Source organism: Calypte anna, chromosome 4 (assembly GCF_003957555.1).
Source record: "Calypte anna isolate BGI_N300 chromosome 4, bCalAnn1_v1.p, whole genome shotgun sequence".
Taxonomy (NCBI): Eukaryota; Metazoa; Chordata; class Aves; order Apodiformes; family Trochilidae; genus Calypte; species Calypte anna.
In genome coordinates, this window is record NC_044247.1 from 3,751,856 (window position 1) to 3,774,544 (window position 22,689).

At 39.6% G+C, this 22,689-nt stretch overlaps 1 protein-coding gene across 2 annotated transcripts in view; it reads right to left on the reverse strand.

The window, feature by feature from the left end:
- TAF1 (TATA-box binding protein associated factor 1) overlaps nt 1-22,689 on the reverse strand; it is a 30,074-nt gene that overhangs the window by 1,667 nt on the left and 5,718 nt on the right. For both annotated transcript variants that reach the window (XM_030448888.1, XM_030448886.1), the window contains exons 8-38: nt 22,364-22,565; nt 21,658-21,774; nt 21,103-21,270; nt 18,993-19,120; nt 18,790-18,897; nt 18,003-18,176; nt 17,726-17,899; nt 17,537-17,641; nt 16,045-16,245; nt 14,942-15,083; nt 14,061-14,191; nt 13,683-13,763; nt 13,138-13,287; nt 12,889-13,008; nt 12,531-12,706; nt 11,935-12,176; nt 10,479-10,692; nt 10,035-10,200; nt 9,656-9,867; nt 9,297-9,405; nt 8,239-8,337; nt 7,598-7,775; nt 6,167-6,234; nt 5,665-5,787; nt 4,159-4,251; nt 3,999-4,083; nt 3,439-3,506; nt 3,241-3,357; nt 1,563-1,661; nt 1,203-1,356; nt 267-444 (exon numbers count right to left, since the gene is read on the reverse strand). In XM_030448888.1, the coding sequence (XP_030304748.1) occupies nt 267-444; nt 1,203-1,356; nt 1,563-1,661; nt 3,241-3,357; nt 3,439-3,506; nt 3,999-4,083; nt 4,159-4,251; nt 5,665-5,787; nt 6,167-6,234; nt 7,598-7,775; nt 8,239-8,337; nt 9,297-9,405; nt 9,656-9,867; nt 10,035-10,200; nt 10,479-10,692; nt 11,935-12,176; nt 12,531-12,706; nt 12,889-13,008; nt 13,138-13,287; nt 13,683-13,763; nt 14,061-14,191; nt 14,942-15,083; nt 16,045-16,245; nt 17,537-17,641; nt 17,726-17,899; nt 18,003-18,176; nt 18,790-18,897; nt 18,993-19,120; nt 21,103-21,270; nt 21,658-21,774; nt 22,364-22,565 (4,382 nt within the window). The remainder of the gene's footprint in view (nt 1-266; nt 445-1,202; nt 1,357-1,562; nt 1,662-3,240; nt 3,358-3,438; nt 3,507-3,998; nt 4,084-4,158; nt 4,252-5,664; nt 5,788-6,166; nt 6,235-7,597; nt 7,776-8,238; nt 8,338-9,296; nt 9,406-9,655; nt 9,868-10,034; nt 10,201-10,478; nt 10,693-11,934; nt 12,177-12,530; nt 12,707-12,888; nt 13,009-13,137; nt 13,288-13,682; nt 13,764-14,060; nt 14,192-14,941; nt 15,084-16,044; nt 16,246-17,536; nt 17,642-17,725; nt 17,900-18,002; nt 18,177-18,789; nt 18,898-18,992; nt 19,121-21,102; nt 21,271-21,657; nt 21,775-22,363; nt 22,566-22,689) is intronic.

The window sequence follows — 22,689 nt, forward strand, 5'->3', positions numbered from 1 at the left end:
CAACTATGTACAGGAAATCCTTTAACTAAAAATATTTTTTTAAACTTAACTAACATTTTCATTAGTGAAAATGTAACAGTAAAACCATATTTCTGCCAATCAGTAAATTGTAATCATGGTTGCCACACTAAAAGCAGTAACAAAATACATTGAAACAAAACAGGTAAGATATTAATCAGCTTTTTATGATAAGCACTTCAGAAATATTCAAGAGAAGAGATTTTGTTTTGAAGAATTATTTTCACAAGATTCTCAGCTCTGATTACCTGATATTACTGTCTTCCATAACATGAGATGTCTCCCCACCATCTCCTTCATAAGACATCATGCTTTCTTCATTGTCCATACCCATCCGTGTGTTCTCTTGAAGAACATGAGGTTGTTTAGGTCTCACTGCACTGGGCTCCACATCTGAGTCGCTGCCACTCTCACTCAGCTGGATGGCTGCACAAGAGACCAACATATGGTCAAAAATCAACTGTTCTGTTCTGTCCATTATATAACCACTGGCTTTGTTTAAAGGCTACAATATTGACTGTAAGGAAGGTATTCAAAACAGTCTGCTCAAGGTAGCAGAAAGGGTATCTGAGAGGTGATACCATTTACTGAGTACTGAATTCTGATGTTACTCTAAAGCATTCTCATTACCACCATTACTCAAAAGGCCTTATTTGGTTGTCTATGCTAAAGAATTCCCCCTTCTTCCCCTCTAACAGTTTTCAGAAAATATCACTGTAAGCTCTTCAGCATGGCAAACTTTTTCAGTAAAACAAGGGAACAATCTGAAGAATCTCCAGACACCTTTTCTAGTTCTCAGTAACACTGACCACATTGTTTCATAAAAAAATAGATATTATGAACTTAAATTGCCCATTCCTGGCTCTGCACACCATACCATAGCCCCACTCTTTTCAGAATCATTTGCAGTTTCACTTTGTGAAACACAATCAAAATGATCTTAACTGCTTTACTTTGTGTCTGTACTTACAGCATTTCTATTCAACATTATTTTCAGACCAATTTATGTTCACCCAGTTTTTTCATCCTTCCCTTTGGTTTTACTCCCTTTTTGAATACTAGACCAACTAGGCTACATACCCCAATTATTCTCTTCACTCTCTGCTGCATGTTTTTGTGATAGGAGCATGAAAAGACTAGCTGGGTTTCTAAGCAACAAGTTCCTATTCAAAAAGGACACCTACATGAGAAAGGATTGTCTCCCTCTTCATCACTCCCATCATCATCATCTTCTTCTCCATCTGACATCAGCAAATCTTCATAGAGGACACTGGCCTGAGGCTGCTGAGCTGATCCTTCTTCTTCATCAGCAAGGTCACCATCTGCATCTTCAACTTCCTAGGTCACACAGAACAAGGATAGTAAAGATCAAACACTTAAACTACTGCATTTGAAAACTAAGTTATAGTCTGGTTATTACTATGAATACTGCTGTCTTTCAGGGTGGCAGATACAACAGACAACCTTTTAACTATGCACACTTCTGGTACTAGTATGCAAGCCAACATACAGCCTGTGGCTGGGATTTCTGTAAACATACTTACTGGGGCTGGAGTCTTAGGTTTCCCATCATCATCCTCATCAAATCCTTCAGTATCTAGGTCAGAGTCTTCTTCACCCAGCCTTCCTCGCCCCTGGCGCATCTGAACGGGGAGACAGAAGAATCTCAGGCACTGAACTGGAACTAGAACAGTATCTAGAGAGGCAAGACTGGGATTTCAGGACCAAATACAAGAAGTATTTTTTGTCATGGTGTTTTCATTATTAAACACTGTTCAATGAAATAAACTATTCTTAAAGAACATGGTAAAATGGTTCACAACCTCAGGTTCAAGTTTGTCAAATAGCAGATTTTAAAACAGAAATGACTACAGAGGCCAAAAGCATAAAAACACTCCAAAAGGATTAGAGATACAGAGAACAGGCCAATCTGCAGCTCATAAATACAATGGTACAGATGCAACACCTGTTGGCAACACCAATTAATAGCAGAAGCTTTGCTGTAAGGAGCACTGTATGTCTGCATCCCCTTACTTCTGGTCCTTGCCAGAGACAGAACACTTGATTGCATCAATCCTTGGTTTGACTCAGCATGGCCTTGGTAATTTACATTCCTGCAGTGAAAATGGTGTTGCAACCACAAATGCTGCTACCAGAACGGGAAAAATTCTGACACGTGAAATAGCAAAGCTTCAACTTTCAATCAATTCTGGGCAAATCACTGTCTCAGTAGTCCCTAAAGCTGACAAAATCAAGAAAAAAGATGGAGTTTGGATGAAGTATTCTAAAAGCCAATCTGTGGTTTGCATGCCATCTGACCTCTGAAAAGCTGATGAAGAACAACAGATTAGAGTTTTGATAAAGTGCCCTTATAATACATAATTTATATATCATGCCAATCTTCAAAGTGTTAAGAGCAGCAGCAGTATCATTTATATTAGGCAAAGCAGGCTTCCTAAGAATTTAAACAGACTTGTAAATCACAGACAGATGTCTGTTTGCTGTATTTGCTTTTTATATCCTGGAATCTGACTCCTGAAGACACATATGGGGAGATAAATACTAGTCATCATAACTGCATTTAAAATAAAGGGAACTAAGGCCAAGCAACCATCACCTGACCTGCCATCTGTGTAAGTTTCAGAGTGTGGGAAGTGGGTGGGTACATCCAGCCAAGAAGCAGAGGAAAAGGGTGGCCTTCAGATGACAAGCTCAAAGGAGAAGCTCAGGAAGCTCTCTTACATATCAAGCACAGAAAAGGAGCAGACAACTAATAAGCAGCTCACTGCTCAGGCTCCTTTGACTCTCTCTTGATAATCAACTTGGGAAAAAATCAGAACAGGTAACAATGTTCTTAGGATGGGAACCATCAAATAGCTTTCTTCTTCATTGATGTTTCTTCCTTATGTTCTCCTTACCTTTTCACTGCTTGCCTTCTGAAGGTTTCTGTCACACTAGTACAGTCTTTGAATTTCCAACCAACATTAACTTGTACCTGTACACAGTTCATCTTCAGACCAGTTTTCAATCTGCTTGAGAAATTACTATCTTTGTCAAAACTATGTCACTCCCAGAAGCATCATAATCACCTCTCATACATATCCTTAAAAAATAGCTGTTAGCACATCATCCAACAAAATACAGTAAACAAAGAAGCACCTCTAGATCAACTATCCTGGAGACTGAAACTAAAGAAAGGAAGTGAAAACTTTGGTCACTTGCCTGGGGAGTGTAGGGACCAGGGGTCATGGGATCAAGACTTTCCAGATCTGCCTCTTCTAGTGCTGCTTCCTTTGCAGTACAGATGTCTCTTTCTAGTTGAGTCAGGTGCTCATCATACTATGAACAAAGAAGCTTGATAATGTTGCAGAAGAAAAAATTCAGATATACAAAAATATTATAGTAGAGCTGTCCACATACCTCAGCTAAAGTTTGGTAACAGATGTTTACAATGTCCTGGGCTGTTTTTGTGTACTGACTGTCTGGCCCTGTAGTAAGAAACAAACCTTTTAATGCATTCTGACATTTGCTCAACTCCAGCCACTAAGATGAGTTTTGGTTACATGGCTCTTACGACAAAGGCCCCTAAATCCCAACCCCTTCCAATCTAAGGAGAAATATAAAGCAGCATTCACATTCAGCTAACAAAGAGCATCAGTTTATTGCAACATTAAAAAAAATACTTAGGAGATAGGAAGCTCATTCTCAAGGAAATTCTCAGAAACAAATCACTGAAGCAGAGTACTGAACAAGAAAATCCTCCTCAAATATAACTGCCCTATTCTGCACAAGATGGTGAAGAAAGCACCACATGACAGTGAAAACATTATTGTTTAAGCATGTATTTTCTCAGCAGGAGAAGAAAGCAACAATCAAACTCAGAATTAACAGCTTCAGGCTTAGACAGCACTACAGAACAGGTAACCAGATGTACTCATTTGAGTACAGAAGGCAGCTGAAGCCTTATTTGCACCACCTACCATTGTACTTGATGCTGTTGGCAAGGATTAGGTTAACATCATCCAGGAAAGTCTCTCTGTTCTGGTATTTGTGTTTGGAGATATTCTGGAAGAGAATGTTACACAGTAAATAACCTATCCTAAACATCTCTCAAGTGGCTGCTCAGTTCAAACTACACACCTTGCGGATAGTCTCCAGGTCCATTGGATTAGCAATCACCTTGTAATAATCAGGAACAAACTTTTTGTTAACTGGATGATGAAATGGCCACGACTGAAAGAAAGAAAATGCTTAAGTTTAGAAAGCTGCTAACAATTCAAGTTACAAATGAAATAAAGCAAGTCTGCAGAACTAATTAACACACAAACTGAAGTATTTATCACGAGGTGTCTTGAATCCGATCATTTACCTTCCTGAGGAACACCAAAAAAACATCTACCAGTTAGACTTTTAACTGGGCCAACCTACTGTTTGAAAGTATGAACACATAAGGCAAAATAATAATTATATAGAGGACTTCTCTACTTACAGAATCACAGAATGGTTGGAAAAGACCTCTGAGATCATAGTGTCCAAATGTTCACCCCCTCAATAACGTAATGTAACATCTATATCACTACGTCCACTAGTAGGACCATGTTCTGAAGTGGCTCATCTACACAGCTTTTAAATACTTACAGGGATGGTAACTCCACCACCTTCCTCAGTAGCCCATTCCAGCACCTATCTACTCCCTCAGTTAAGAAATTCTTCCTAATATCTGGTCTAAACCTACCCTGGTGCAACTTCAGGCCTTTTCCTCTAGTCCTACTATTATTTACATGAGAAAAGAGACCAAGAGCCACCTCCCTACAAACTTCCTTCAGGTAGTTGTAGAGGTGTAGATTTAATAAAATTGTTTCCTCCACAACATAACTGCAGCATCCAGTAAGAACACTCATTGCTTGTACAGTAAACAAAGAATATAAACTTAGGTCTGATCTCACAACAGGAGCTATATATACCAATATAAAAGGTCATTGTGGTCCAATGGCATCAAAGAACTCGTCTGTTTCTAAATATCAGACATGACACCTTGGTGACAACAGAGAATGGAACCAACAAAGTTCTGAAGAGAACTGGCATAAAATCCTCTCATTTCGTGTAATCACTACAGACTCTTGTTCCTTACTCAATTCAGACACAATATAGATACACAACTGTTGTCAGGGAATGTAGACAGGCAACCAGAAAAGCTAAGACCTCCTTGGAATTAAGACCTGCACGAGAGGCCAAGGCCAACAGAAAGTGCATCTTCAAATACATTGCAAACAAAACTAACACTAGAGGCAATATAAGCACTGAATGAGGTGGGTGCCCTGGTGACAGAGGCTACAAGGACACAGTTACTGAATGCCTTCTTTGTCTCTGCCCATGTTGCTGGAGATTTTCCACAGGAGCCTCAGACCCCTGAGGCCTCAGAGGAAGTCAAGATAAAGCAGGCACCTCGCCTTCACTCCTGGACCTTTGCTTCAGTGAAGGGGGTGAGTACAGTATTGTCTGTGAAAGTCAGAAAATTGAAGGCAAGCTCCCTGACACAACAGTCTTTTTTGCACTGCACTAACAAACACACTGTAAATACACAACCACAGGACCATAATTAGTACATTTTGCACAACACACAAATACTGTACTCGAGCTACATACATCTGGAACTGCCATCATCTTTTGAGTGACAATGTTATCCAAAATGAAGGAAAAGGCCACTTGATCATCATCATCCAGGAGAGGATTAATTGCTTTTTCTAATCGAGCCAGTTTGTCTTCCTTCTGCAATCAAAGTAAGCAACATCAGTGGCTGACTCTAGAGTAAGAAATGTAAGTATCTGAATATTCTGTCCCAAAAAGACTACCACTCACCTTTTTATGAAGACATTTATAAGAGGGATAACAGTATACATATAAGTCTATATAAAAGATATACAAGTAACAAAGGAGTACCTGGTTTTTTAAAAATAGTTCAATGTGAACTGTTTAAATTTTTAAAAATTCAAATATACCCAGAGGTTGGGAGAGGAGTTCCCTTATTCTTCAACTCTCCTTAAAGGCCTGTGTTTTGCCTCTTCACATCCTCAATCCTAAAAGTTCTCAACCAACCCTGACCATCCCTCCCCTCTCCACTATAACACAACAAATTCACAAGACTTGCCTCTTTTAGCTTTTCATCACACAGGTCCAGCATGGACTGAGATATCTGTGTCAGTGAGTGCTTTGGCCCTAGAAAAACACAGCAAGTACAGTGAGATAGTCCAGATTAAAACAGCAAGTTCTGTCACAGAGTGACTTATTCTTTACTCCTAGAGCATCACTAATTATATTTCTAGCACAGTTGAGATTATGAACACTCTCAATTCAATAAACACAACTACTGAAGTTTAGTATGTATTTTATAAGACAACAGGTTATTTGTAGCAAATATTCACACTTATGGTATACATCCAGTTAAAGTCTGGAAACACTATGAGAAACCAACTAAGCCTGTGGAAGACTGACCTCTAAGCCCTTCACCTTTGCCAAACTTTCAGAGTGTAAATCATGACAATTTGTTTCCTTCACTAAATCTAGTCAGTGAAGCAGAACTGCTGAGGAAGGCAAGATGTACATTTAAGCAATATTAAGAAACCACAGCTTCAAATAATTTCACAACTTCTCAGACATGGAATTAATTATTTGCTACAGAACTCTGAAAAAAAAGTCTCATTTACTAGGATAAACAGAGACCTAGTTATTAAGATAACAAAAGAAGTAGTAAAGACACAAAACAAGTGCTGTCAGTGTCAGCTCAAATGCTGCACAGCCCAGAGAGACTCAACACAGCTGGGACATCTTATATGTCACATGAGTACTTCTTTCCAGAGACTTTTCTGTTAGCAATCAGAATACAGCTGACCTACAGCTGTTCAATGAATCAGCACTTTTTATCAGCAGACACATGCTCTACCCCAGAATCTCCACACCCCTTTTTTTTAAACTATTTTTTCCCAAATGGGAAAAAACTTATTGCAACTAAGAAACAAAATATGCAAAATGTAAACTCCACTCAAAGCTGCATGCTCGAAGGCAATGGCTTCAAAAGGTGTGAACTATCTCTATTTGTATTGAAAAATTAATTCATTAAAGTATAATACTGAGAAAATAATTTCACAAGTACCTGCCCAACAATCTTAGTCTGAAAGCAAAAAGGCAGGACACTCATAATGTAGTCTACTGAAAACAATGTTTTGCTTAGCTTCACCTTATACATAGGTGATACGCAAGATGTTGCTTCAGTGCAGTTTGGCTTAATACATACATCGGTGTCTTCAGACATTGGTAGGCCCACAATTGAACTTTGGTTACTACATCACAATCACCATTTAGTTATTGTTAAATGCTAGGGTTCAATTCTTTCTTATTTATAAATTAGTTCATTAACATTAGTGTAGTCTTTCTGGAAAAACCTGTTTATTGTTGCCATCTGATAGTGCATTTATCCTGCTGTTCTTTTGCTTCTGTTATTTCTAAAAGTAGAAGATCCACACCTCATACATGTGCAACATATTAGCAGAAATACAGTTTCCATGCATTGTTAATAGCTTACCATTGTATGTTGCACTGTTCTTAACAATTAATTCCAGATGTTCTCTGAACTCTTCTCGGGATGGGTACTGCCGCTTACGAACATTTTCACGCAAGGTCTGTAAATCCATGGGCCGAGTAATAATCTTATAATAATCCTTGACAACTTTTGGATTAACAGGTGTATGAAAGGGATATGTCTGAGAACGAAAAGAAAAAAAACAAATACTTACTAGCACATTACTAGCACAGCTAATCTCAGTTTAATCTCCACATCTGAACAGGCACCAATATATAAAGCCTCTATACAATCAGATCCCCCACTGCATCAGGGAAAATATAGTAAGCTCAACCCCTCAGTGGCTATCATTTTCTTCAAAAAAGTATTCCACATTTCTGATTTTGCTGAAAAAAGAAAAATCACATCCCAGGCTTTGAGTATGTATCCAAACAAAACTTCAGCATTGTTGTCCAATGTGGACGTTTTCATCTTAAAAAGATTCTAGGCTGAGACAACTTATGAAATAACGCACACCAACTGCGTGCAGGGCAGGGCAGAAAGGGATGGCACACCACTCATCTGAGAAAAGCCTAGCCTAATTTTGGTGTCTACAACACATAATCTATATCAATCATAATGCTTAAGACATAGCTTATACTTACATTAGGAAGATCCCTTATGTCATTAATTATGCCCTCCAAGATGGATGACAGCGTGACCATGGGATCCGTTCGCCGTCGGTGGATAGATTTATGAGGACGCTAGAGAAACCAGAGGCACAAAAATTAAGAGAGTTTCAAGATGCAAAATATTTACTGACAGGCAATTTACTTTACTATTCTACTAAGCAGGTATCTGTGTTGCATGTGAAGGATCCATAGGAGTAGTAAAGAAAATGTCTCTACACTTGCAAGTGTAGAATCTTACATCTGGGTAGGAACAACCCCAAGAACTGGGGCTGGGGACTGAGTTCTTTAAGAGCTGCAAAGGTGAAAGGGACCTGGGGGTGCTTCTGATCAATGGAAGGATGACCACGAGCCAGCAATGTGTCCTTGTGGCCAAGGAGGAAACAATGGCATCCTGGGGTGCATCAGAAGGAGTGTGGTTAGTAGGTTGAAAGATATTCTCCTCCCCCTCTACTTTGCCCTGGTGAATCCACATCTGGAATATTGTGTCCAGTTCTGGGCCTCTCAGTTCAAGAAGGACAGGAAACGTTTTGAAAGAGTTCAGAGCAGAACCTCCAAGATGATGAAGGGAGTGAAACATCTCCCTGATGAAGAAAGGCTTGAGGGAGCTGGGTCTCTTCAGCTTGGAGGAGAATGAGGGGTGACCTCATTAATGTTTATAAATATGTAAATGGAGAGAACCAGGAGGATGGAGCCAGGCTCTTTACGACAGGACAAGGGGCCACAGATATAAACTCGAGCATAGAAGTTCCATACAAACACAAGGAAAAATTTTTCTATTGTGAGGGTGACAGAGCACTGGCACAGGCTGCCCAAACAGGTTGTGGAGTTTCCTTCTCTGGAAACATTCAAAACCCACCTGGACGCCTTCCTACGTGAACTCCTGCAAGTGACCCTGCTCTGGCAGGGGGGGTGGAACTGATGATCTTTCAAGGTCCCTTCCAACCCCTAACTGTCTATGAGACTGTGATCTGTCCAGTTGGTACAAACAGAAATAGAGATGCAGCAAGTTGCTCAGTAACACCTTCACTCACATTCAGATAATCACAGTGAACAGTTGTCCCTACTCTTCGCTTCTTCTTTGGAGGAAGTTGCTGTTTAGGAAACTTCAGGACCAGTGATTTCCTGCGAACCTCATCCGCACTAGGAAAAAAACAAAAATGCATTAATACTTTCTCCAGACCTCTTGTGAGGTCTGGCCCTCTTCTCCCCCTGTATTGGAGTCTCATTTGCCATAATACCAAATATACAACCAAAATACTGTATTGATAGTCTATGTAAAGCCCTGCCAGTTTATTCCGTTAATTATTTGCAGAAAATAATATACTTTTAAGTATTCTGCACTAAATTGTTTTTTCTTACTACCTATATGTATTTCTGCTTCTTCCCATACCTCTCAATCAGTTGTTTTCCCAGGACAATTTTTGTTCCTTCTACTTTGATGAGCTCTTCATTATCATTGGGAATCACTGTTTTTTCCAGCTCTTCCTCTTGCTCCTCTGTCATAGCAACAGGATTAGAAGGTGGGGCATTTGTTTGGTAGTAAAGAGGGCAGAACTTATTAGTCCTCATATGGCCAATTGCACCACATGCTCCACATTTTAGCTGCAAAAGTACAAGAAAGGCAGCAGATAAGAATTCATACATAGACTCCTAGTTTAGAGGCAAAGTATAACTAAAAACCCTAGTAAAACCTTTAGCACATCAAAAGAGTAGAAAATTCCTCCAGTACCCAAGACCTTTTAGCATGCTTTACACATGGATATGCATACTTTTAAGTCTGGGCGCTCTTTCATTTTCTTGGGCTTCTTTTCTGGAGGACCCTTGAGTTTCTCCTTTTCTTGGTTCCGTTTTAACCGCCGTAATTGTTCCTGGATCCTGCGTCGCTCCTTCCGCATTTCCTCACGGTGCTGCTCATCAAACAGAGCAAACTTTCGTCTAGGGGGAAAAAAAAAACAAAACCAAACCCCAAAACAAAAACACACAAGTTTTTAATCAGAGTTGATGATTTACCAGGTACTTTTCTGCAAGGTTAATCAGTGCACAAAATTCTAACACCCTCCAAATGAACAGCCATTAAATCTCCACAAGAACAATGCCAGGCTTCTACACTCAGTTTTACATTTCTTCATGATGCCAGTAGAATGAAACTATCGACAGGCAAAGATTAAAAGAAAAACTTAAACAAAACATTAAAAAAATCATTTAGGTCTTACATGAACTCTTCATCCTTGGTGGTCCGTATCCGGCAGTACGCATCAATAACAGCCGGCTTCCGAACTGTCTCACACCTCACGTACTCCTTCCCATCCTCATCTCTAAATGTGCGATAGATTTTGAGACGTCGGCCAGTGGCAGAGGAATTAAGGCTAGTGACAGAGGCAGTGTCATCATCTTTGTGAGAGTTTGCTGAGGCTCCTGAAGCTGATGCTAGAAGAAAGTGTTTCATTTACTTTCATTTTCTTTCACACTGTAAAGCACTGAATCGCAGAGTTTTGGCTTTAAAAGTTCTAAGACACAAGTTCAGGAAAACCTAAGCAACAAAAGTCTTTCCCTTGTTATTCATGTTTTCTTATATGTCTACCAATCTGAAACAAAGGTAAGATACTGAATTATCCATATGGATTATAAAGCCAGACAGAACAGCTACAGTCAGCAAGGACCCACAGGTGCCTAAGTACAGGTAACTGCAACATGGTCCTTCAGACTGCTTATAGTTGCAGTGGTTGTGATTGTAGGTATGGAGATATGGCAGAAACTGAAGGCCAACAATTATCCAGTTCTCCAACTAGTGTTACAACCTGTGAGGTAGTCTTGTCTCAAATGACCACAGTCTTTCCAGCATCATCCATAATTTCAGTTGATAGATCTTGGTAAATACAGCCCTACTTATCTTTTCATAAGGCAACAATCATCAGCAAATCTTCCACATATCCCTTACTTAATTATTCCAGTAGTTATTTAATTACTTATTTATTCCCAGTATTTGTTTCCAACAGCAACAATAACATTGACCCAGTTGCAGTAGAGCTCAACTTCGCTTATATACATGCAACATGTAAATGTGGTCATGAGCATGGCCGTACAGACAGAGTTCATTCACAGGTCAAACACTTTTACCTGCCAGTTAGGAATGAGTCAAGTCCTCTGCTGGAATGCACTTAAACACATCTCCAGATTTAAATCTGGCAGCTGTCCAATTACCTCTACAGCACACAGTATAACAGACAATGCTATCGGCCTACATGTGCATTATCAGCTCCACATACACAGCTGCATTTCCATACTGTATCAAATTACAGTGCCATATTCTCCTGGCAAGAACTATCTTTAGAAAACTACTCAAAACCAAACACCACCACGCCCTCCCCCTGCTCCTCCCTCCCCCCAAAAAACCCCTTAAGCAGCAGTCAGCAGTGAATATCTGAAGAAATACCACACTAAGTTTATAGTTCAAATTAAGTAAAGCTATGGGGCAAAGAAAACTTTAAATGAATTTTCAGACAGTAGCTGCTCAGAAGAAGGAAGAAGCTCCAAAAAGCTAATGTCTAAATATTCTCCCCATGAGGAACCCACACTATTCTCTGAGAAGACCAGATCACCACACTTTACAGCCTGACATAAAGTTTTGCATCCCTTCCCAGGCACATTCTGGTGGTTGCTATTACTTACACAGCCCCTTTTTGTCTCTCCTGTCCTTTTTGCCCCTTTCTTTATCATTGCCACTGTCTTCTCCCAGAAGCATCCTTTGCAATTCCTTTCGTTCCTGCTCTTCTCTTTCCCGAGACAGCTGAGAACTGGTTTTCTTGTTCTGTAACATATTCTCAATATTCTTTCCCATCTCTTCAAAGTCACTGTCTTCAGCTGAGCTGCTATCTGTGTCTGTTGACAGGATCTCTGTGGATTCCAGAACCCTGAAACAGGAGGAGAAGGGAAGAAAGGGGGGAGAAAGGAGGAAGAAAGAAAACAAAATGGTAAACTATGCATCTATATAATGATGGAACATGTCGTGCCATTTTACTTGGCAGACTATGCAATACATTCTTCCTTTCCAAAAGGTCTATGACAGCAAGACACTAAGGGTAACTCCTAAGTTTCTATTAGAACAGCCAAAACCCTCTTTATCAGTGCTATATTTGTGGGCCCAAGCAGTAGAATTAACATCTATACTACTACATATCAGTGGGCACCAGGCATACAGAGTGATGAATTTTTAAGGCAGGGACAAGGTAGGAGTCCAAGGCTGTAAACATCAGATAAGAACTTACTTATTTTGTAAATCAAAGATGCGCTGACACTCTTCTTTGTATCTCTCCTGATGTTCTGCTACAGAAAACCGAGAACCACGTGCAAATTTGCTCATAGGACCTTCCCCTGAACGAGCTTGCTCTGTAGACATCGTACGCACTACATCAATGACTTCCCACCGTGACAGCTTCTTTATCTAGAAAGGGGAAGACAGATGAGAAATTACTCTGGATTTCAACTGGATTTCAACATTTCAATGGACTGTGGATTTCAGCTCCTTTCCACACAAGGTCAGAGTAGAGAAGTATACATCCCTTCTGCCATCAGCTGATGAATCCATTAAGAGAACTCTGTAACCTGCTTCATTTTCATGCTCACCTCCTCTTCAGGCACTCCAAATTTACGCAAGAGCTGTTTGGCATTTTTGAGAGAAAGTCTGCGCAGATCAGCATCTGTCCCAGTCACTGTCTTTTTCACAGGCTGAGGTTCTTTGTCATCCTGTTCAGAGGAAGATACAGCCTATTAATGTAATTGCATAATCACCTTCCCTAGGTTCATATTTTGGTATTTTCTCTACCTGATACCTCATATTTACTTAATTTCTCTACCCAGCCTTGGGAACTGTACCTTCTGCTGAGTTGGCTTGTTTGGAATCTTCACATAAGAAAAACCTTCACCACAACCTGTAGGATCTGCTACCCCTGTCACTTCTAAGAGGCACTTGCCCTTCATAGCAGCAATGAAGGCTCGAGTGGTGTTCCATGGAGCTGTGCGCACCTGCCAGCAAGAAGAGATATACACACTCACAGTCCTGTTACCATCAAGGAGAATTCCATGCTTTTTATTTTTTCATTTTCCAGTCATACAGTGATTAATGATAGTGAATTACACTTCTTGGTTCTTTAGCTGCCCTGATAAAACCTCTCAGAAGAACCAAAGTGCTAGGTAGCTCACAAAAGGCATTTAGGGCAAAAAGCTTAGTCCTGAAATTACTGTCAAGAAGAATCCCCAAGCACAGGTATAAGTTTGGCAGCAGAGTTCATAAGTCAAAAGAACTTTTGATCTAATTAATCCTACTTTAAATACGTCCTTTATATCTGAAGACCTCGTTTCTCTTCTGTCATACAGATTTATATATTGGTATGTATGCTCATGCATCATTCTGACAATACCTCATCATCAATCTTCATTTGGAAATCCTCTTCATTCTCCTCTTCTGGCGCAAAGAAAGATTTCTCTCCATAACCTGCATCCTGTGGACCGCATTAGGAAAAAACCAACCTGAAATCTTAACAAGGTTACTGGAGACAGAACTACAAGCATATTATGAATCTTCTGTGGACGTGTAATGATGAACACATACAGTTCCACTGACAGTTGTCTGCAAGATTCATTGTGACCCAAAAACCTAGCAAGTTATCCAGCAGTCAGAGGTCTGATTTTCCTACTTTATAGCAAATCCAGCTTGAGGCTGAGGGTGCTATCTAGCATCAGCCTTCATAGAAGTACTTGTCAGTAAGTTACCTTAACAGCCCACAAGAAGCACTTACCTTAAGTCGCTGCTCAGCTGCAATCATGCTGTAATAAGCACAGCACTGTTCTGGGGATACCATTGCTCTGATCTCCTCCTCTGTTGGCAATCTGAAATCTGGCTTTAAAACCCACCAATTTGAGTCCATCCCTGAAAAATGCACAGATCAAACACAGAGTAATTTCCCACAAATGTTAGATGCCATCATAATCCCAACTGTATTTCAACATCTGTTACCCTCCTGCGCTGCTGCCAAAAGGAATGAGTAGGATAAATCTGTGATGCTAGAGCACCAGAAGTGATAGTTTTTTTCATTTTGCATTTGTCTCTATCAGCATTCCTCAACTCAGTGCCTGTTATATCAGCAAACTCATATATTCATGCTCATTCAATGCATAAAATAATTCAAAAGCATTTAATCCACCTTTTACTTCCTCACCTGAAACCACTTTTGCCTAAAACCTTTTGTATTACAACCTGGTTTATCATTATGCATATAGAAAAATTCTAACTCAAATTCTCAGAGCACTATTAAACTCATGATGTTGGTAAAAGCTTCCACTGGCGTGCATTTGCTCACAGTACACAACACAGCCATACACAGAGGGAAGGCAACTTAGATGTGTTGGTGTCTTGTTACTTCCTTAAGAAATCTTTGTCCAAAGAATTATAAAAAAAAATGACCAAACTGTAGTGATTTCACACCATCAAGCACACTTGTGCCAAGAGGCAGTGCACATATATAAAATCTGGAACACAAAACCCTATCAGGTTACATGTCAGTTCTCCAAATATTTGTTTTCAAAAATGGTTCATCATGAGATGCTGCCTCCTCTTACCCTGTTTGGAACTCCAAAAGCAGTAAAGGATGGTTGACCTCCACAGAAAATCTTTAAATACCTGTGCGTTTGAAATCAGCACAAAGCTTCAGCCGCTTTCGGATGCTGCTCTCTGAGTGTGATGGAAAAGCCTTCTTGATATCCTCCATGCGGATCCTCCGAGGACGGTCTCTGCTTTTCCAGAAGAGGCGATAAATAAAAACCTACAAAACAAGACTCACCTGTGATGTCCAGAGAAAGAATAAAACAATTTTGCAAAGACAGTACAGATAGTGCTGTTTCTAGTGATTACTTCAGACCTTAAAAGCCATTGAGCTCTGTGAACGCCATGGATTTTCCTGCTCTGCAAATACCTTGAGTTATTACTTTGAATTACACTGACAGTAACTGAACTGAAATTTTCTCCAAAGTCTAAATTTGGGGATATTTATTTGAATGGTCCCAAACCATAGCTGCCCATAACTTTTTCTCTCTGAGAAGAAGTTTAGAAAGCAAGGGGGTCCATTCTGAACAATGGCAGGGTCTTCCTCATTCATTTTCCTGATCCCTGTGCAAATTACTCCAACCTAATCCTGACTCCATTTCCCCCACCCCTGTAATAATTTCCCTGATCCTTGTGTAAATCAGTCCAGTTCACTTCCAACTCCCACATACCCTTCCACATAGCAATACAGCAAACCTTGCAATCGAACTCTGTTAAGTCATGCTTTTATAAATCTATATTATAATTGCCTTTTCCTAATCTTTGTTAGTGAATTCTTTAAGTGACCTCAAGACTTTCCACTCCCATCCACAACATCTCTTCAAACTCTATTTTAACTTCTTCAGTTTCCTACATGTCTTCCTACATCTATGGTCTTATAACATCTTATTTTTTTTACTAATAAAAAGCCTTTTAAGCCTTTTATCAGTTAGGATGTAAGCAAACAGAAATAGCACAATATAAGTTATTGTTTAAATAACAACCAAAATGGTCTGCAAGGTTAACATTGGTTAACACCCAACTCTTGTAGTGCTATCAGATCACCAAAAAAAAAGGGACCCATAGCAGGGCAATGAGCTTCCCAAATCAAGGCTGTACTCGAGGCCCATGCCTATGCCATGGGCTTTCAGTAAAGTCCCCTCAGATCCCCTTAGATCCCCAGAATGTCTCTTATCACATACCTGCAGAAAATCTCTGATATGGGTGTTAGCTCGTTTAGAGTTGGGACCAGGTACTTCATAAAGTGGGCACTCCTGACCAACTACAAAAATATCCACTAATTCTCGAACATAATAGCCTTGTCGTGTCCGGATAATCAAGAAATCTGTCTCAGGCATCTTATGCAAATAGATGGGGGCCCGGAAAAGGTTGTTTTCAAATGCCTAATCAAGAGAAACAAATCCAAGTTTGAAAGTCAGCTTTAGATCAAATTTTCTGTAAGTCAAAAATCTGCAAAAAAACATCTTAAAAAACCAAACTAGTCATTCCAATGCTACATTTATAGCATTTATATCTATATAAATATCATTTATATCACAATATATGTAGATGTCCTGTTAGAACATTCCTTACTTATACAGAGAATAGCCAAGGATGAAGCAGAAAACCTTAAGAAAACCTAGAACAAATACAGAAAGATGAAGGGCTCTTTGGCCTGACCTTTAGGGAGATACTTTAAAAAAGGACAGAAAAAGCACATACACAAAAGAATACTATAACCATGGCAACCAGATCAGTGTACATGCATAGCCTGGGAAGGAAACAGAAGCAAGGACTGTGGACTTGTTTAAATCAGCACCAAGGAGGCAGTAGACTAAGTGGACCTAGAAAGACCAGCCTCTTCCATAAAGGGTTTTCTTCTCCTCTCATAGGCCTTCCCTAAGCCTCACCCACTCTCCTATACTGCCCTCATCTGCATTGCAAAGCTTTCCCTGAAATAATGGCCCTGTCCTCAATTGAAGCTTTCCAGAAGTCTTGTTTTATCTGTCACGAAGTCTTCTTAGGCTTGAACAATCAGTATGATCAGTTCTGTGATAAATTCCTAATATCAATCTTAACCTTACATTTACCTGTGGTACAACATGGACAGGATTATTGCTCCATCAAAAGCAGAGAGAATTAACTGAAACCAACACATTTTTACGTTTGTCATGGATTTTGTAACCAGGTGGTCCTTACAACATTATTTCCTCTCTCCATTTATAAAGTATGTATTTCAACAACAGAGAAAGTCTCATAAAACCAGGAGTCTATACACCCAACTAGAAACTAGCATCAAGAAGGTAACTAGAAGTGCAATTCTCAGAAACTACACTAAAGGTTTTTCTCAGTCTGGACCATACTAAATACATGTTTTCTGCCAACACCTATTTACTGAGCTTCTCAACATTCATGCAGCTTTGACCTTCCACTCAGTCATCTCTAACAGTATTTCTAATGCCCTTACAAAGCAAAGCAGCAGTAAGTTCCTGCAACAATTATATAATTTCTGCAACAATTAAAACACACAACAGATGTATTTTAAAAAAAGAAATAAGCCAAGAACTGAATTATTATCAGTTAAAAAAAAAAGATAAATTGGAAATTAATCTGGTTTTTTGGAATTCAGTAAACAGGGTATGAAATGTTCTGCCTATTGCTAATTTTTTATCATCTTATATTTGCTTTTCTCACCTGTAGTAACTGGCCTGGATGGAGAGAACCGAGGAATGGAGAAGTGTGACAGTAAACAGTCTCTCCATATTTACAGTCTGGAGCTCCTGGATCTTTGCCAGGTTTCTGCAATGTGCAATGAAGGCACAGTCACCAGTCAGTGAGAGGCAGAAGAAAATCACTGTCCAATAGGAAAACCTGCAGACTTACCCTTTTGTAGTAATTTTTAATCTTTGTTGCCATGCCAACCTGCATCATTAAAGGGGCATTTTCCTCACTGTATTCAGCAAGGATGAGATCTCCATCCTTCCCAGTCAGATCCTGTGGTGTGCGCATGAAAAACATCTCACCCCCACCAGAAGCCTGACGCTCCTGCTCTCTCATCTGTGCCAGTGAAAAGAGAGTGTTAGGGGAGCAGCATGTGCAACAGATCTGCTGTGCAAATGAAGCCACAGCAAACGCCAGATGCAGGGGAAAATAACTGTACTTTGGCTTTCTTTTTTATGTGCTTCAGGAGAGGCTGCACTGCGTGGGGCCCTGGTTGAGACAAGGCACCAAAGGAATATTTCTTCAGGGGAGGCCGATGGAATTGTCGGAGCTTCATAGGACCCATATGGGTGGGAAAGAATGGCTGACGAAGTTCCACTGCTGGGATAGAATGCTAGAAAAGGGAGAAAATGTGTGTGAAGAATGACTCATACCACTTCAAAACCAAAGTCATCCTCCTTCCCCGCTAACCTTCATATAAAAAGGGTCTTAATAATATTTCTAGGTCTGCTACAAGTAGTACTAGTTCACTGAAATTTACTTGGTATCATATATATTGCCTTTTGACAAAAAGTGCTTAGGTCCACATGTAGATCTTTACTTTTATATAAAAGAAAATTTACCTCAATTTTCTAAGCTATTTTTATAATATCCAGATTAAAACTCACACTAGTAGCATAAGAAATACCTGACCTCTTGACTTTTTGTACCACTTTTTCCCCTCCCACTATTGCTTCAGAAACAGTATTACAGAAAGAGATATCAAAGGCAAGAATAGTAACTGCAAGATCTAGCACCTAAACCTCAGTTTGATTGGGAAATCAAGAAAAGTTAGTTCAAGCTCCTTTCCAATAACTTTAAATAAAAACATTAAAAATGTCTCTCATGAGCACTTAACTGACTAGCTGTAAACTAAACTCTGTTTTTCTACAAATCCTAAATAATCTCAGCTCAAGAGCTCCTATCAAAATACTCTCTAACTCTTTGGCCAGCACTACTGTGACTACCTGAATGATGTTGCCTCCAAAGGTTCCTCGAAGTCCCTGCTGTTTGGGGTAGTAAAACTCATCATTGGAGAGGTTCCACGGATCCTTAACCTCTGGCTGAGACATGTTCTAATTCAATTTTAAACACACAGAGAAAAAAAATTTTAAAAAATCACTCCTTCTATGTCATTCCCAACCTGTAAGGTGCTAAAGCTTATGCTGACCTGCTGTGGCTCTTCCTTGATGACACCAGTTTTTCCCAACAGGATTCGACTTTTCTTTAGAGAAGATTCTTTCTTGTTCTCCTTGGATGGAGAGTTCAAAGTCATTTCTTCCTTTTCATCAGGAATTTCTAAGAACACAAGTAATAATACTGTAAGGCATTTGCCCTAGGGTTCCCTTCTCAGCATCACAACATCCCAGTGAGCTGGAGCTTGGTCTGGACATTTTAGCCTTTTTGTTCAGTTTCTGGGGTAAGTGTCCTCCTTCTACACTCCTCCCCATTTTCCTCCATACAGGTTAATAAGCTCACTAAACAGAAAAACTCTATGCTTAAATCTCTACAGTATCTTCTTTAGCACTGAACAAATTTGAGTAGGAGGAGGATGACTGTGAGGATTGCTTAGGTATCCCATGCTCAACATGAAATTTACCAATAATCTAATCAATGAATGCAGCAAATCATAGAATTGTAGAATGTTAGGGCTTGGAAGAGACCTCTAAAATCACCTACTCCAACCTCCCTGCCAAACCAGGATCACCTAGGTCTGGCCACACAAGGACACATCAAGGAGGGTTTTGAAAGTCTCAAGAGAAGGAGACCCCACAATCTCTCAGCCTGTTCCAGTGCTCTGTCACCATCACATTAAACAGGACATGTTGAGGTGGAACTTCTATGTTGTAGCTCATACCCATTATTCCTTGTCCTGCTACTGGGTACCACCAAAAAGAAACTGACACCTTCCTCTTGACACCCACCCTTCAGATATTTATAGACATTAATAAGATCCCCTCTCAGCCTTCTTTTCTCAGTGCTAAACACCCTGGTTCTCTCAGTCTTTCTTCATAGGAGAGATGTTCAAGAACAGCAATAGATGTTTAAGAACAGCACCTATTCTGCCAAAGCTGAAGAGCTGACATACAATCAACAGGACTGAAAATACTGTTTCCCAACTTCATGTACTAATAATCTTTCTTTCCCATGAAAGTGGGTATGAAACCAAAGAATATATGAACCTGAACTCAAAAGGGATTTTCAAAAAAATCCAGGAAAGTAGCATGAATTTTAAAAGTTAGCAATTTGTGAAGCATGGATTCTCCAACTGAGATTTTTCACATGAGAAAAAGGGCCTATGACATGGGCTTGGTAAACATTACATCAATGTCATGAAGAGAACCCACGTCACTCTATATAAATTAAGAACTTTAGTAAGAACTCTACTTTGTCACTATTTATACAAACATCTGCAGTTTTGTGGTGTGTTTCAGACAAACAGACTGGTCTGTTTGTCTTTTATTTTAACCAAGCTCAAACAGAGTGACTTTCAAGGTTGCTGTCTAATACCAAATCATTCCAATCAATATATACAGAAATTCTGAGAACTGACCCACTTTCCTGAGGAAGGAAATGCAATCCAGGCCACATAAAAGTGCAGCAAGAGATACGTATCCTTAAATTACATAAGGCTGCAACACATAGATGTAAGAGAAAGTGGTGATTTTAGTGGTCCAAAGAAGGCAAAAATCTCTCCAGCCTGCAGTAATATAAGCAGGGAGTACATTCAACCCACACTGCAGGAATACTGGGAAAGTTTGTAGCAGCAACAAAAAAATGCTGAGAAGTACTATGCTAATTTATTGCTCCCATGTGCCATTACCATAGCCTGAAAAATGCTTAAGGAATCTGCTTCTTCAGGCTTAGTATAAAAGCCATGGTGAGAATGGCATGGGCTAGTTTGTGGTTTACTGCTCTACCTTCCCTGTTCAAATCAACATGCATGCAATTAAAATTAAGACAGCCACTTCTAAAACAACCCAAGAGCCAGATTAATTATGTTAAATTTAAGTTTCAGGACATTAATTTTTACTACCCTGTTATTAACTTGGAAGCTGAAAGTGTGTATTGCACCACTACAGTTACTAATACTGCTGCCTTCTGCTTAGGCCTTTGATGATTAGCCAATTATCTTTAAAAAAAAAAAAAACACAAAGAAGAAAGGCCTTAAGTACTGCCACAGTCAAGTTATTTCCATTGCAGTGTCACTATAAATGTTTGCTTCCATTTCCACTTGTCTTTTCCCATTTGAGTCAAGCTTCTGTATGCCATATACATACCTAGAATTATGTTTTCATCATTTGGATCAAGGGTTAAGATGGGGGGATCCAAGTAGGTTTCCATTGCTTGATCATCCCAGATGATATTATCTTCCCAACGTCCATAAACTAACTCTTCATTATCAATTGGAAAAATAGAGTACCAGGGCTTGTCTTCATCAACAGCAACTGCAACAATCATAAGGCAGATTCCTTCAGGGTTTTACACAATACCTTGGCAGAAAACCATTTTAGAGTTCCTACCCACACCTTATTCCCTCAACCTTTCCCATCTTTCATGGCTTTCCAAGGCAGGACTTCTAAAGGCAAAAGAAAACTCATCTTGGAAGCAAAGAGGAAGCAAAGCCTCACATCTCAGCTTTACCAAGGATTGGAGATTTTGCTCCACTGAAACACAGAGAACCTCCAAGAAGTAATGTGGTCCCTAATAGGTTTTAAAGCAAATAAGTATCCTTTTAATCCACACCTTGTTGACAAAAAAAGACCCTGTTATTACCCAGAACACAATGCATCACTTGCACCTATTCACAGGTCAAAGAAGGACATCCTCATTACCTTGCTGCTCAGTGGGCTGCTTTTCTTTGCCCTTTGCTATGCCTAGGACTCCTGCTACATTTGGTTTCTGTGTTAGTGGAATTGGTGGATTGAGCAAAGAGCCACTGCGGTTCAAACCTATAGAAAAGGAAACCAAAAGTACAGTTAGCTTAAGTGGGAGGGTTAGGGAGCACTGCATTGCCTTAAATCAGAACTTGGGGCGGGGCATGGGGAGTGATTTGCAGCCTCATTCATTCTACTAAACAATTTCAATTTAAAATGTATCTGTTTTTAAGAAGAAAATCTGAGGTTTGTATTGTAACTTGTTACTTTCTATCTAGAAAAAGAGTACTGTTATTGGCTCAGGAAAAACTTCAGAAGGCTTCTAAACAATTCTTCCAATTAAAAAAACCAAAAAAAACCAAAACATACAAAGAAAATTCCATTGGCAGATATTTGAAGTGCAGCACTGCTTGATAGTCATGCAAGCATCTGCTTGGATCAAGCATCTGCTACCCCACATGGAGTAAAGAATGTCAGAATTAGTATTTTCTTTAACAGAAGGGACATACTCTGTTTTTGGAAAGAAACAGAGTTTCAGAATTCTGAGCAAATTTGTGATTTTTGTCATTCACTAACTGGAAGAATTATGTTCAGTATCTTAGACAAAAGCAAGCAAACTCAGCTCAACTACAACAAGTATAATTCACATGAGACCACTGATTACCTTGTTGTGCATTGTATGCAGTGGCATTTCTAGTCATGCTGGATGGCAGCCAGCCTGCCAAACTTGCCCGTTGTGTCTTAGTCCCTTTGTGTTTAACATCTTCTCCATTCCAAATAACATCATCTTCCCATTGGAGCTGTGTCACCATAAGGAAATGCTCATCAGCTAGCAGATCATCCTTTTCATCCATCAGCCCTGCAACCTGGAAGGACAGAATAGCTACTGAAAGACCTGCATTGAATTTATACCTTCAAACTACAAGAGGAAAAAAAAACCCTCATTTTGCATGGTGCACAACCATTCACTGGCCCAACACCAAGATCTCA